Below are 15,334 nucleotides of genomic sequence, written 5' to 3'. Positions count from 1 at the left end.
TATTACATGGGAAATGCATGAAGCTATTAAAACAGACATGTCAGGAGCAGCGAAAGGTCCTCTTTAAGAGCTTTCTGAATTCCAGCACAGTCCGGTAATAGGATGCCACCATTGTAACAAGTCAGTTCATGAAATTTCTTCCCTCCTAGATATTCCTCCATCAGCTTTTAGTGGTATTATTGCAAAGTGGAAGTGTTTAGGTACCATGGCAGCTCAGCCATGAAGTGGTAGACCATATAAAGTTACAGAGCGGGGTCATGGAGTATAAGAAAGTGTATATCTGGCTCTCCTGCAGAGGTGGATTCAGCCCCAGCCAGGGCTCCAAATAGGTCCAATGTTTGAAAGGAGATCCAACAGATGTTAGGTCACCCAGTGCATTTTGAATAAATGACACCAACGCTTTACTGAGTCAATAACTGGAGAGTCCAAACCTCTTCTGGCATTATCAGCACAAGAGCTTCTTGGCATGGGATTCCACACCCGAGCAGCAGTTTGCAAGATTTACATCTCCAATGGTTAATGCTGGATGGAGTGGTATAAAGCCACCACTTGACTCTAGAACAATAGAAACATCTTCTGTAGAGTGACGAGCTTGACTTCTCTAGATGGCAGGCTGATGGAAGAGTGTGGATTTGAGGAACGCCAGGAGAACGTTACCTAATTGCTTTGAGCCAACTATAAAGTTTGGTGGAGGAGGGATAATGCTATGGGGTTTCTGGAGTTTGCCTAGGCCCTTTGTTTCAGTAAGGCTCAGTTCACACCTGAGCGTTCTGAAAGGAGCGCTCTGTATGCGCGATTGTACGGGCGTTTACAAGCGCGCATACAGAGACAAGTGTGCACACAGTGTCGCGCGTTCCCGAAAGTCTATGTACGGGAACGCGCGACATGCGCCCAAAAAAACACTCCTGTACTTGTGTGAGCGTTGGGCGTTTTACAGCGCGATCGTACGCGCTGTTACATGCCCAGGTGAGAACCATGCCCATAGGGAAGCATTGGTTTCTCCTTGTTGAGCGTTTTACAGCGCGTAGGAACGCGCTGTAAAACGCTCAGGTGTGAACTGAGCCTAAAGAGAAATCTAAATGTGTCAGCATACAAAACATTTGGACAATTGTTTGCTTCCAAATTTGTGGAAGGTCATTTTCTGTTCCGATGCGACTGTGCCCCAGTGCAGAAAGCAAGATCCATAAAGGCATGGTTTAGTGCAGAAGAACATGACTAACCCATACAGAGCTCTGATCTCAACCCCATTGAACATCTTTGGGATGAACTAGGCTAGGTCCTCTCATCCAGCATCAGTGTCTAAGGCTACTTTCACACTTGCAGCAGAGGATTCCGGCAGGCAGTTCAGTCGCTGGAACTGCTTGCCGGATCCAGCAATCCGGATGCAAACTGATGGCATTTGTCATCCGGAAAAACTGATCCGGTATTAATTTTTTGTTTTGCATTTTTCAAAAGGTCTGTGCATGCGCAGACAGGAAAGCCTGATCCCTTTTGCCATAACACTTAATGCCAGATCCAGCACTAATACACTTCAATGTAAATTAATGCCAGATCTGGCATTCCGGCAAGTGATCAGTATTTTTGGGCGGAGAGAAACCTGCAGCATGCTGCAGTATTTTCTCTGTCCAAAAACGTAAGAGGGACTGAACTGATGCATCCTGAACGGAATGCTCTCCATTCAGAATGCATTAGGATAGAACTGATCAGTTTTTTTCCCGGTATTGAGCTCCTGTGACGGAAGTCAATACCGGAAAACAAAAATGCTAGTGTGAAAGTACCCTAACCTCAGAAATACTCTTCTGGATGAATGGGCAAAAATTCCCAAAGAAGGTGTTTAAGCTGCAAAGGGGGAACCAACTCCATATTAATACCTATGAATTTAGTATGGGATGTCACAAAAGCTCATGTAAGTGTCCCAGACAGTAGTTTTGTCCATATAGTGTATTTCATCAGCCATTTCAGTCTGGAAAGAGGCTGACTGCAGTGCTCGTCAGTGTGATTCTGCTGTATGTAGTATAAGATCTTCCCTTACAATCCTAATAGGATCTCAAATGTATTCTGTGCAATGCCGTTAGCAGCTCTTACATACACCAGCTTGAATTTTAGACTCAATGGTTTAAGGTTGTCAACTGTTTATTTAGGCATATTGGAAAAGGATCACAATCGGTACATAAAAAAAAGAAAATAATGTCTTTATATACAAATCCTGCATAAGGTTTAAACTAGATAGGCAATCTAAGGATACGCCAAAATTATCAGTGTTCAGGCTGGATGATAAATCTGGTGCATGGCTAGACACTTCAGTCTAAATATTATTATTTTTTTTTTTTTAACTATTAGTTGATTTTGTGGCAAAATGTCATGCCAAAAATTTAGCAAAGAATCCCCCTTAAGGCACAGCCCCTAGGTGCAATCAAGTTTTATAGTTAAAAATGCCAAATGGTTGTGCGTTTTATTAAGAGGTCTAGGCACACTACAAAATGTGAGCAAATTTTTTTTATTTGGAGGGGAGGAAGAATGCAGTTTCCAGACCACATCGGATGGGCTAGTATCCCAACAGGGACACCATAGCCTGTTAACAGTGAGGTCACTTGGCAAGACGGCTACATTACATTCACCACTGAAACCCATGGGACGCCTCTTCCAGGGCAATCCCTGGTGAAGGTATTAAGTGCGGATACATTTTCATTTCCCTGTATAATGCCAGTGGATTACTGCTTTTTTTTTTTTTTTATAAAGAACTGATGGCTTAAGCTACTTTCACACTTGCGTTCAGAGAGGATCCGTCTGGTGTCTGCACAGACGGATCCTCTCCTATAATGTAGACGTTTGGATCCGTCCAGAACGGATCCGTCTGCATTATAGTTTAGAAAAAATTCTAAGGCCCCTTTCACACGAGCGAGTATTCCGCGCGGATGCGATGCGGGAGGTGAACGCATTGCACCCGCACTGAATACTGACCCATTCATTTCTATGGGGCTGTGCACACGAGCGGTGATTTTCACGCATCACTTTTGCGTTGCGTGAAAATCGCAGCATGCTCCTCTTTGTGCGTTTTTCACGTAACGCAGGCCCCATAGAAATGAATGGGGTTGCGTGAAAATCGCAAGCATCCGCAAGCAAGTGCGGATGCGGTGCGATTTTCACGCACGGTTGCTAGGAGACGATCGGGATGGAGACCCGAACCTTATTATTTTCCCTTATAACATGGTTATAAGGGAAAATAATAGCATTCTGAATACAGAATGCTAAGTAAAACAGGGCTGGAGGGGGTTAAAAAAAATAAAAAATCATTTAACTCACCTTAATCCACTTGCTCGCGATGCGGGCATCTCCGTCTGACTCTTTTACTGTATAGGACCTGTGGAGAGCATTAACTATAGTTTAAGGACCTGGGATGACGTCACTCCGGTCATCACATGGTACATCACATGATCTTTTACCATGGTGAATCACCATGGTAAAAGATCATGTGACGTACCATGTGATGACCAGAGTGACGTCATCCCAGGTCCTTAAACTATAGTTAATGCTCTCCACAGGTCCTATACAGTAAAAGAGTCAGACGGAGATGCCCGCATCGCGAGCAAGTGGATTAAGGCGAGTTAAATGATTTTTTATTTTTTTTAACCCCCTCCAGCCCTGTTTTACTTAGCATTCTGTATTCAGAATGCTATTATTTTCCCTTATAACCATGTTATAAGGGAAAATAATACTATTTACAGAACACCGATCCCAAGCCCAAACTTCTGTGAAGAAGTTCGGGTTTGGGTACCAAACACGCGCGATTTTTCTCACGCGAGTGCAAAACGCATTACAATGTTTTGCACTCGCGCGGAAAAATCGCGGGTGTTCCCGCAACGCACCCGCACATTTTTCCGCAACGCCCGTGTGAAAGAGGCCTAAGTGTGAAAGTTGTTCAGACGGATCCGTCCAGACTTTACATTGAAAGTCAATGGGGGACGGATCCGTTTGAAAATTGAGCCATATTGTGTCAACTTCAAACGGATCCGTCCCCATTGACTTACATTGTAAGTCTGGACGGATCCGTTTGCCTCCGCACGGCCAGGCGGACACCCGAATGCTGCAAGCAGCGTTCGGGTGTCCGCCTGCTGAGCGGAGCGGAGGCTGAACGCTGCCAGACTGATGCATTCTGAGCGGATCCGCATCCACTCAGAATGCATGGAGGCAGTACGGATGCGTTCGGGGCCGCTTGTGAGACCCTTCAAACTGAGCTCACAAGCGGAGCCCGGAACGCAAGTGTGAAAGTAGCCTTAGTACTTCAAAATGCTCCAGGAGAGTGTTTGCTATGAATCAGGTTTGTTACGGTTTAATTCTGGTGATCTCACCTGCAATACTGACATATAAACACTGTCCGGTGTAGGGAAGAAAAAATAAAAGTGGCTGGCAGTATTAATAGAATATAGAAGCACAGTAGTGGAAATATAATGCAATATTTTGTTTTGGAGATGGAATTACATAAAAGACCTGGCTACTCCAATGCTACATAGGTGTTAAAGCATTTATCATTTAGATAGTCGATATAAGGTACTTACTAATGTATTGTGATTGTCCATATTGCCTCCTTTACTGTCTTCATTCATTCATTTTTCCATCACCGCATACACAGCTCATATCCAGGAATTATGACCACCCTGCAATCCAAGCTATACTGCTTGCATGGATTGCAGGAAAAAGCGGCCTATGCGCACACCCAGTCACCAGAGAGATTGGCGCCTTTTATTTATTTAATGCACTTATATAGCACTACTATATTCCGCAGCGCTTTACAGACATTAGCATCCAACTGACCCCAATGGCACACTCTATGGTCCCTATCAATAGGTCTTTGGAGTGTGGGAGGAAACCGCAGTACCCGGAGGAAACCCATGCAAACACGGGGAGAACATACAAACTCCATGCAGATGTTGTCCTTGGTCAGATTCGAACCTAGGACCCCAGCGCTGCAAGACCTTAATATTATGTTAAATACTTTGGGGTCATTTATTAGGACCGGCATTTTAGACACCGGTCTTAACCCCTATAGCTGGCGGTGGATCCGCCGAACTTATGTAGAGGTACAGGCCTTTACATAAAACAAACGCCAGTGGGGAGGACCCGAGCATGGCGCAAGAAGCAGCGGGTAATTTAGGACTTTATCACTTACTGCCCCTTTAACCCTTATTACATCGATAATACAGGTCCAATATTATCAAATTCACAAGATAACTCGACCCAGATTACAATTTAGCCCAAAACTGATGAAAACTGAAAAGGGATCCAGTGTGCAACGGCTGAGCCACCAGATCTCTTATAGTTTCTTCAAGGTACTAAACTGTAATTGTAATAGAGCAGCAGACATGCTCTGTCTACAAACATATGTAGTACCCGCAAATCCTTCTATAGGATTAGCAGCCTTGGGTGGTGGTTGTTGTAGAGGAAAGATATCCAGTAAAATGCACCCTCCATCTGTAGATGACGATAAGTTCATACAAATCCAGAACACACACACAAATAACATGAATAAAACAAATTTTTAATGTACAGCAGAAATTGGACAGCTTTTTATATTAACAAAAGATTTTTTTTTTATCATACAACGTATTTACATTTGCATACTGAGGAGGTAAAGTGTCTAAGTGGTTCTTTTACAGTCCTTTCCAATACAATGAAAACCTGGATGAACAGACAAGTACCAAATTCATCTCTTCTAGAGCCAAACCTGACCACTATTCATCGCACTGTTCTCTGGCTCTGGAAGGATAGCTTTAAATACCAATAACTTACCACTGCAATTTTATGACTGATGTCACCTACCTAGACCAGAAGGGAACACGCTTGTGAGGAAACAGGTTTGAACCTTCAAAGCAAAAGGTTATAAAAAGGCCACTTAAGGCTAGTTTCACATACACTTTATAGTATTCGGCAGAGGAACAGCCTGCCGGAGTTCATCGTATTGGAATAGCCCATGCAGTGCCAGACCCCACTGACTATAATGGGATCCAGTCAGTTTCCGGCATGAGTGGCGGGAGTCGGGCAGACAAAAAAACATTGCTTGCACTAGTTTTTGTGCGGGTGAAACCTGGCACAATCAGCCAGATCCCATTATAGTCAATGGGCTCTGGTGCTGAACGGTCGTATCCGACAATGCTGGATATGGTGAACTACGGCACACTGTTCCTCTGGTGGAACAGCCTGCCGGATACTATAATCGCATATGTGAAACTAGCCTAAATCAGCATGAACTTCAGATTTAATGCAGATTTGTTCAAAACAAGCTCAAACATATGGCTATCAGAAATACATGATGAGAAGTCTGCAGGGTTTAGGATGAATGCTTTACATTTGGTGCATATACATTCAAAGTAACAAGCCTCAAATGTAGGCTGTAGATCAGGAAAGTGCACCCTTTGTTCCACTGAGATTAATAGCCACAAGAAAAATTATGGAAGACTTCTGAAGTCCCAAAATAAAAATAAAACTGGGTCTTTATAAAAGTTTTGAAGGTCAAATCTGCATAAGTAATCTACACTACTTATCTAGAAAGAATTTTTTAAAGAATAAAAAAAATAATAATAATCTTGTTGCAACTCACAAAATGGTTTCCTCATGAGTCCAAGAAGTGACAGGTCCGTTCATTCTACATTTTCACAACATATGTAGAATTTTTTTGGATTTCTGAAACAATGGCCCACATTTACTAACCAACAACATAAACTTAAAGGGGTATTCCGGTTGTTTCAAGTTATCCCCTATCCACAGGATAGGGAATAACCATTAGATTGGTGGGGGTCCTACTACTGGGGCTTGCACCGATCGCGAGAATGGAGGCCCCATACCCCTTGCAGCCTCCCTGAAATAAACAAACCGAGCAGCTGGTCGCACAGGCACGTGGCTTGCTCTATTCATTTCTATGGGACTTCCGGAGATAGCCGAGTTCTCGATCACAAGAACGGGGGCCCAGTACTCCCTGCAGTCTTCCTGTCAATAACAGTGCTTGGCTATCTCCGGAAATCCTATAGAAATGAATGAAGCGACCGGTCACTGTTCATTTCAGGGAGGGTGCAGGGGGTACGGGGCACCTGTTCTCGTGATCAGCAGTAGGACCCCCCTCAAATTGTTATCAACTGGATTACCCCTTTAAAGCCTATAGTCGCCAAACTCATGACATGCACACTATGGATAGATTTGGCGCATCTCTAGAACTTAGACACTTATTACTCAGGCCAGCTCAAGGCTAGTATAACCTTACATCATTTTATGCACCAAAATGACTGACGCAGGACATTATCAGTTCTGGCATATTTTACCAATCCACTTAACCATGCCAACTTGCCTAGACATTTTACAAAAAGGTCTAGCAAGGTGCAAACATCTGTTATTTAATAAACTGACTTGCACAGGTCTTCGTAAACGTGAGCCAATGCGTTTTTCTACATTCTGAACGGCACAACGCCATACATCTCTTAAAACATCATACACCATCCCTGACATTTTTTATGAACCCAAATGTGTAGGGTTTGTCCATGTAATTAAAAGGGTTAGCCATTTCCGCCTTGGAAACAGCACCACTCGTCCAGAGTTTCTATGAAAAGAAAAAAAAATCTGACAACCCCTTTAAAAGGGGTTCCTACAATTAACATTTTTGGCATAATCGATTTCATATGCCATGAATATGTGATCAGTAGGGAAGCCAATATCTGGACACCAAGACACAAGTACGCCTGGTTCCCTGTTCGCAGTGCCTTTGCCGTCACTCTCCATAGTCTATGGGAGATTTGGATACAGCAAAGCACTCTCAAATGGATATGCAATAAATGTTATGTGTCAGGAAAACCACTTTAAAATGGTTTTCCGGGAATAATATATTGATGACCTGTCTTGAGGACCGGTCAATAATATCTGATCAATGGGGTTCCGACTTCTTGCACCCTCGCCGATCAGCTGTTTGAAGAGGTTGCAGCGCTGGGCCTTGGGTGGATGCGGCATCTTCAAGCAGCTGATTGACCAAGCACAGCATCGTACATTGTATAGCGGTTATGCTTGATATTGCTTTTCCATCCCATTCACTCGCACAAAGGCCATGTGATGACACAGGCCAAGGACAGGCCAGAGCCCCTACCAACAATCGGCGAGGTTGCCGGGAGCTGAACCCCCACCAATCACATATTGAGGAAAGGTCATCAATATGTAAATTGTGCAGGAAAACCCTTTTGAAAACCAGGTTGTCACATTCTCTTCCTTTTCAATACTTTCTATTGATCCACGCCTGTTGCATCTGGACCATGGGATCAAACATAAAATTCAGTGTAGACTTAACTACTTTTCCAAAAGGGAAGGCTAGATCCCCTTTTTTTTGGCAGTTAGTCTAAGCAGATAAAGCAAATCATGGGAAGTTTTGCTGTCCCTGTTGATCGTGTACCTCTGTATCTTCTGCTTACTGTAAAACATTTTGGACATCCTGAGAAATGATTAGAAATCATGCTACAATTCAACTTAAAGGTGTAATTCTACCACCACTAAATTATGTGCTTATGGCCTAAAACTACCAATCAGCCGAAAGCTGGTCACCATATATACAATACAAAAGAGAAATAATAAAAATAGAGAAGGGCCATTAAACTACCATTTGATGCTTTAGCAAATCAAAACTATAATATATATAAAACTTCAAACACACAGCAGTCTGAGATGAATTATTCCAGAAAAAAAGGTTACCTCCCAATAAGTAGTGGTTACACAAGTAAATGCATTTTGTGAATGTATGCACATGAGATGAAGAAGGCACATATCCATGGGACAAACAAAAAAATAAAATTACCCGGAATAGCGCCCAGGAATATAAGTGCCTTTTTACTTATCATAGTGAGGGGTACGCCAACAGAGTTGAAGCATCCACCCTCAGGATGGTTACATTGCATGGGATGATTTATGTTCCTGTATAGGCACTGAATGACCAAGCAATGGAAGAAATGTCAAAAGTGTGGTCATCAACCACCGTTAGATAAAATGGCCTTTTTATTTTAATTTTAAATATAGAATCCACTGAGTTTACACAAAATAAATATATTTAGAAGGAATCTGTCTATGGCCTAAGACACTATTTGCAACAGGTGGTTAACACTCTTGCTAATGGGAGGGTTGGCACATATCATTGGCCCACATAAGGCAAGCATAAGCAGTCTTGGTTGGACACCTTAGGCCTCCACTCCAGGAAGATTCAAATAAAGCATTATGTTATAGAGAACATACAATCATCCGTTTCTGCCTGTATCAGAAATCAGTATGCAACATGTATATAGCCATACATTGCCAAGCTGATGACTACATGACAATTCTCTCGTCATCTAACGCATTGCCAGTGCAACATGCATAAGGTGCATCTGTCAGCAGATTTGTACCTATGAAACTGGCTGACCTGTTACATGTGCACTTGGCAGCTGAAGGCATCTGCGTTGGCCCCATGTTCATATGTGCCCTCATTGCAAATATTAAAACACCATTTTTCTAAGCAATCAGTAACATAGTACATAAGGCCGAAAAAAGACATTTGTCCATCCAGTTCGGCCTGTCATCCTGCAAGTTGATCCAGAGGAAGGCAAAAAAATAATAAATTGAGCCTCTAGGAGCAACGGGGGCGTTGTCATTACACCTAGACTCTTTGCCCTGTCTGCAACTGCCGCACCCTCTGCACTTTGATAGGGCCAGGCATTGAAAACTGCATCATGCCTGACCTGTCAAAGTGCAGAGGGAGCGGCAGTTGCAAAAAGAGCAGAGCCTCTAGGTGTAACAACAACGCCCCCGTTGCTCCTAGAGGCCCATTTGCATATACAAAAACATTTTTCTCAGCAATGCGAGCACATAAGAACATGGGGCCAACACAGAGGCCTTCAGCTGCCAAGTGCACATGTAACAGGTCAGCCAGTGTCATAGGTACAGATCTGCTGACAGACGCCCATTAACTTTGGTTGCCATTTACAAGATGACTCCTGCACTAGTGACACGCAAAATAGGTAAGCAGCAAGACTACTCATCTTTCTTATGCTTGTAATATGCCTACTATAGAAGACCTATAAGAAAACATATCCATTGCAAATCAATAGAGCATAGTCAATAAAATGCAAGAGCTAAAGCCTGGTGCTACTATCTAGAATTCGTACTATTCGTAATACTCGTACACATTCCACTCATTTTCATGTCCAACTTTTCCCTGGCTACACAACGCCATTTTGATACCACAATCGCTCAATATGTAACCCTAGCCGTTCATAGCCTTTGTAAAATTTGACCAAATTTGACTTTAGGAAGATGATATATTGCATATATGTGTAAATGTCTTACCAAGAGATTGCACAGCAGACTTAGAATGACTAATGCTTTATACAACAGTCCAAGTGACAGAGCGACACCCCAGCCCCAGAACACTAAAAGTTTACATACACCCCATTAATGCACAAGCCAGCTTCACATTAGTATGGTAGTGAGCTGTACGAGACTGAGAAGCACCTCGGACGAGAGAAACTGGGAGTTTATTAACAGTTCTGCACAGAAAGCAGAAAAAAAATAGATATATTTATAGAACTTTGGACACGTCACTAAAACCCCTGAAGGATACACACAGGAAAATGGTGTACACCTGAAGAAACAGACAATGACGACATGGCATTATAAAAATGTGACATGGAACCGTGAGGATCAATCCAGCGTCTAGAAGAAGATTCCATGTACAAGTACAAATAGTTCCAGTGTAAATATAGCTTGGCGCATTTGGTTTTTTAAATTTTTGTTGTGATCTCTATACAAAACAATAGACAGAGGTAATATTTATACTGTAATATGTATGTGTATATATATTTATATATAGAGAGACTTCTGATTTTTTTTGTGGTTTCTCTTTTTTACAAAGAATTAAAATACTTTAAAAAAAAAAAAATGTTAAAATCCCAACTCTCCCCTCCCGGACAAAAAAAATAAAAAAATATAATAAAATCGTCACAAGAATTAAAAGGAAAAACAAAACAAACAAAAACACTCCAGTTTAAAAGTTATGGCTTCAGAGTTATTGTACTGTAGATGCTTAACAAAAAAATAAAATAAAAAAATCTCCCAATTCAACTAAGGTCCTGTATTAAAGTATAATGTGTCAATCATCAATTTCAATCCCCACTTCCAACCTGCTCCTGGAGCCTGGCCCGGGCAGCCAGAACAGTCTCTCAAGCTGCTGGTCGGCATCAAAAATACCACGCGCTCTTTCCCACGTCAGTTCCCCCAGAAGGCAGGCTGGAAAGGATCGACCTCTACACCCATGCCGGTCAATTTAATGAGCACAAACATCTAAAATCCCTGCTGTTGACAAATGCTTGACACCTGAGATTCATTTACAAATGACGATGGATTTTTGCAGGTTGTCCTCCTCGCTTCACATCCGCTCGGAGAGCACAAGCTGAGGGTCTTTTATTGTCATGTTTCTATTGCCAATAGATTTCACCAGCATGAATCTCCTCTTCCTGGAAAGCGGATGTTAGTGTTATGTTCAAACAAGCTAAGAGTTTGGGTTTTGTTTTTGCAAAGAAAAAAAAGAAAAAATTATATAGAAAAATTAAGGTAAAAAGTGGCCCTGTATGCAAACTTTACATGAAGCGTCACTCAAAGTGATCTACATACCGACACCTCAAAAAAGTGGAGCTTTATATTGGCGCATGCAGACAAGCTCACATGTACACCTACAAAACACAGGTCAAAAATTAGCTACACACACCCCTGCACATGCATGGACGCGGGTCTTACGTGGACAGTGTAGTGTTTGCTTTCAAGCTCCATTGTCATTTTACAAAAGCCTGAACGCAATCCTTTCAAGGGAGACTTCTTTGTGTTTAGGGTAAATCCAAGCGGAAACCTCAATTTGCCCACTAGGACCTGAACCAGTAGATGAGCATGGTCGGGTGAACCACTTTAAGCAGGTTTCATGACGTTGATTTTACCCTACCCAGATGGGTGCCACCATGGGAATTTCATTTGAAAAAAAAAAAATATTAAAAAGTCAGGCAATGCGGTAATCACCTGAATCCGATACCATATCTTCATGCTAAGAAAAAGAAAAAGGGAAATATATATAAAAAAAAAATAAAAAAAAAGTTTCTGTTTCAGACCCAAACATAGAATTAATTTAAGAGTGCTGTTCTCTTCCATTTCGGCCAAAAGGCCCCATTGTTCAACTGGCAGTTGTCTGGGAAGAAACGTTGAGGTAGGCCTCATACTTATGTACTACATCATGGCAGCTTGTATGAATTTTCCACATTTTGTCAGGAGCATTGGTAGAGGCTTCAGATCTTCACATCCTCCTGTATACTGAGCTGTGACAGGGTTTTCTTGATGCGAAGAGCTGTCAAACGAGCTGCCCCATTCGCATACCAGCACTCTCTCATCATCTTGCCCATAACTCGAAGTGCCTGGTCGGGGAGAAGAGAGAAACCTGAAAACTCATCCTTCTTAATTTTCTATGCAATAAAAAAAAAAATAATAATAAAAAAAAAAAAACAGGCCCCATGTACATTCCAGCGTGGTAGTTACCGTACATACAAGTATACACTAGTGAAGCCCTGCACTCCCCAAAAGAGTTAAAGGGGTTGTCCAAGTTATATTTATTGACGACCTATCCTCAGGATAGGTCATCAATATCAGATCGGTGGGAGTCAGACACCCGGCACCGCCTGCCGATCAGCTGTTTGAAGAGTAGGAGCGCGGCATGCCAGTGCTGCCTCCTCTTCATTGGACAACCCCTTTAAAATGTTTTACTAAAGGGTGTTATCCCCAGGGTGACAGTTGGGACCCCTGACAGTCCTTTCTGAATGGAGCAGTGGCATTAGGCTAGATTCCCACAGGCACCACAGCAGTTCTCTAGATCCGGCATAGCAGGATAGTGCCGCATTCCCTGGTGGTCCCCACTGACTATAATGGGAATTGGTAGGGGTCCAGACACTCCCCAGCATAAATGCTGGGATTCGCTGGATCCACGTCAGTTTCCATAATAGTCAATGGAGTCCACCAAGCACATGGCACTATCCTGCTAGGCCAGATCCAGAGAAATCCAGTAGGATGTTCTGTCGGAACAGCCTGCTGGATCAATGTGCTGCATGTGTTACACTAGCGTTAGTCCACTGCTTTATTTCTATGAGCCTGAGCACTACCTCTGCCAGCTGCAAAGAAGTTAATGGGGCAGTGGATAGAAATACCCACTAGTGAGGAGTTCTTGAAGGGGAGAACTGGTTCCCCAGTGGTCAAGCCTTCGTAGTCCAATCATCACCTAGTTGGATAAGCAATTAAAAATGTTCATGGAAAAATTTAAAATCGACTTGAAATGGTGTTGAGCTTCAACACCAAGCACTGCCACTGGAAAGCTACTGGGAGACTTCGGTAAGCACAGTGGCTCTCTGAAACAGATGATTGGCGGGGATGCTGGGACTTGGACCCCCACTAGTGTGATATGATGACCCATCCTGAGGATAAGTCATAATGAGCTTTTCCAGGATAACTCCTTTAACAAGACTCATTTTCTTTCTACTTCTACGCATTCAGATATAACTCATCAATGCTGCTGTGAAGATTTCCTTGAATACCCATGTATAAGGCTATTTTCACACTAGCGGCAGGACGGATCCGACAGGCTGTTCACCCTGTCGGATCCTTCCTGCCGCTCCGTCCCCATTGACTATAATGGGGACGGGGTGGAGCTCCGGCGCAGCACGGCGAAAGGCCACCGGACTAAAAGTACTGCATGTCCAACTTTTTAGTCCGGCAGCCTCTCACCGCGAACTGCCGTGCTGCACTTGAGCCCTGTCCCCATTATAGTCAATGGGGACGGAGCGGCGGTCCAGCGGCACGGCGAAATAGCGGCAGGACGGATCCGACAGGGTGAACAGCCTGTCGGATCCATCCTGCCGCTAGTGTGAAAGTACCCTTACTTGTCTATAAATCTTGCACCCCAAGAAGCAGAATCCTCCCTCTTTTGCAGCACCACAGGCAGCAATCCTATCATCTGATCTTTGACATACTCAAATGTGCTGTAGAAATCAGCAGCATTCGTCGTTACATTGACAGGCACCAACCTCATAACTTTGCCACCAGTTGGGTATGTTAGGCCGTAACCTCTGGTCACATACAACTTTTCGCATTTCTTCAATCGAAGGATCTGATGGTACAAGATCGTAGTATGGAAGCTGATATTCCTCATGGAAGCCTGATATGAGAATTAAGGTTTTCAGATACATGCACTGCAATATGCACAAGATCAATAAGCAAGATTAAAAAAGGGTTTAGCAGTATAGTTACAGTACAAAGTAGTGTGCACTGCACATGCCAATAGTGTTGCCCAGTCAGGCTAGTGGAATCACATGGGTGCCTCCAACGCACTTCAGTAAGAGCAGAGATGGCCACCCCAACAGCATACAGAATGCATCCGGTTGCAGAAGGCCACTAGCTCAAGCTCATTACAAGATGGTTTTCTGTTTTTGCATTTTTATTTTTCACTCCCTGCCTTTCCAGAGCCATAACTTTACATTTTTCCATTCACAGACATACGAGGGCTTGTTTTTTGAGGGACAAGTTGTACTTTCTAAATGGCACCATTTAATATTGCCTAAGATGAAGTGGGAAGCTGGAAACCAATTTCCAAATGGGGTGGAATCGAAGGGGGGCGGGTTTGGAGGTTGGGGAACAATCCTACCACAGTTTCATGGATTTGGTTTTTACGCATTCCCTATGCATTAAAATTGACCTGTTCCCTTCATTCTCCATGTCAGTATGCTTACAACGATACCACATTTATATACTTTTTGTTAATATATATACATATATTGTCCCGGACTGGGACAAAGTTCAAGAAATCATAGATTTACCTGCCTTACCTGTCCCTCAGCCTTGGGAGATCACAGCAACGCCGAAAAAATCGAGATCTAAGAAGTCCAAAGAGGTCTCAACGCCAAAGAAGACCCACTTCACCCAAGACAATTCCTGAATCATGCTGTCTTTTCTCCTTTAATATATTATTTAATATGATAGAATTCTCTGTCTTGACTGTTGTTTCACCCTGACTCCCGGGTGAACTATAGTTATAGACATATCTGAATTTCTCTTATATATTTTCTCAATTGTCTTATGTCATCTTATATTAATATACTTTTCATCTGCCCTTATCCTATATCCTCCTACTGGTATGCCAATCTCTCACCCTACACCCCCTTCTAATGTGCTCTTTAATATTTTTTCTATTCCATTATTGATATACTGTCACCTTCACTCTTTTATACCTTGGTCTAATGGTATGTCTCTTACAATA

The 15,334-nt window shown here is 42.8% G+C and overlaps 1 protein-coding gene across 1 annotated transcript in view; it reads right to left on the bottom strand.

Moving 5' to 3' along the window:
* Positions 1 to 9,872: 9,872 nt before the first annotated feature.
* The window catches only part of ACVR1B (activin A receptor type 1B), a 55,639-nt gene continuing 50,177 nt past the window's right edge, over positions 9,873 to 15,334 (bottom strand). Inside the window, exons 8-9 of the mRNA XM_040425469.1 lie at positions 14,106 to 14,236; positions 9,873 to 12,449 (exon numbers count right to left, since the gene is read on the bottom strand). Coding sequence (XP_040281403.1) covers positions 12,324 to 12,449; positions 14,106 to 14,236 — 257 coding nt within the window. The 3' untranslated portion in view covers positions 9,873 to 12,323. The remainder of the gene's footprint in view (positions 12,450 to 14,105; positions 14,237 to 15,334) is intronic.

The sequence above is a fragment of the Bufo bufo genome, chromosome 3 (genome assembly GCF_905171765.1).
Source record: "Bufo bufo chromosome 3, aBufBuf1.1, whole genome shotgun sequence".
Lineage (NCBI taxonomy): Eukaryota > Metazoa > Chordata > Amphibia > Anura > Bufonidae > Bufo > Bufo bufo.
The sequence above is the reverse complement of the archived record's forward strand: the minus strand, read 5'-3'. Positions and strand labels throughout refer to the sequence as shown.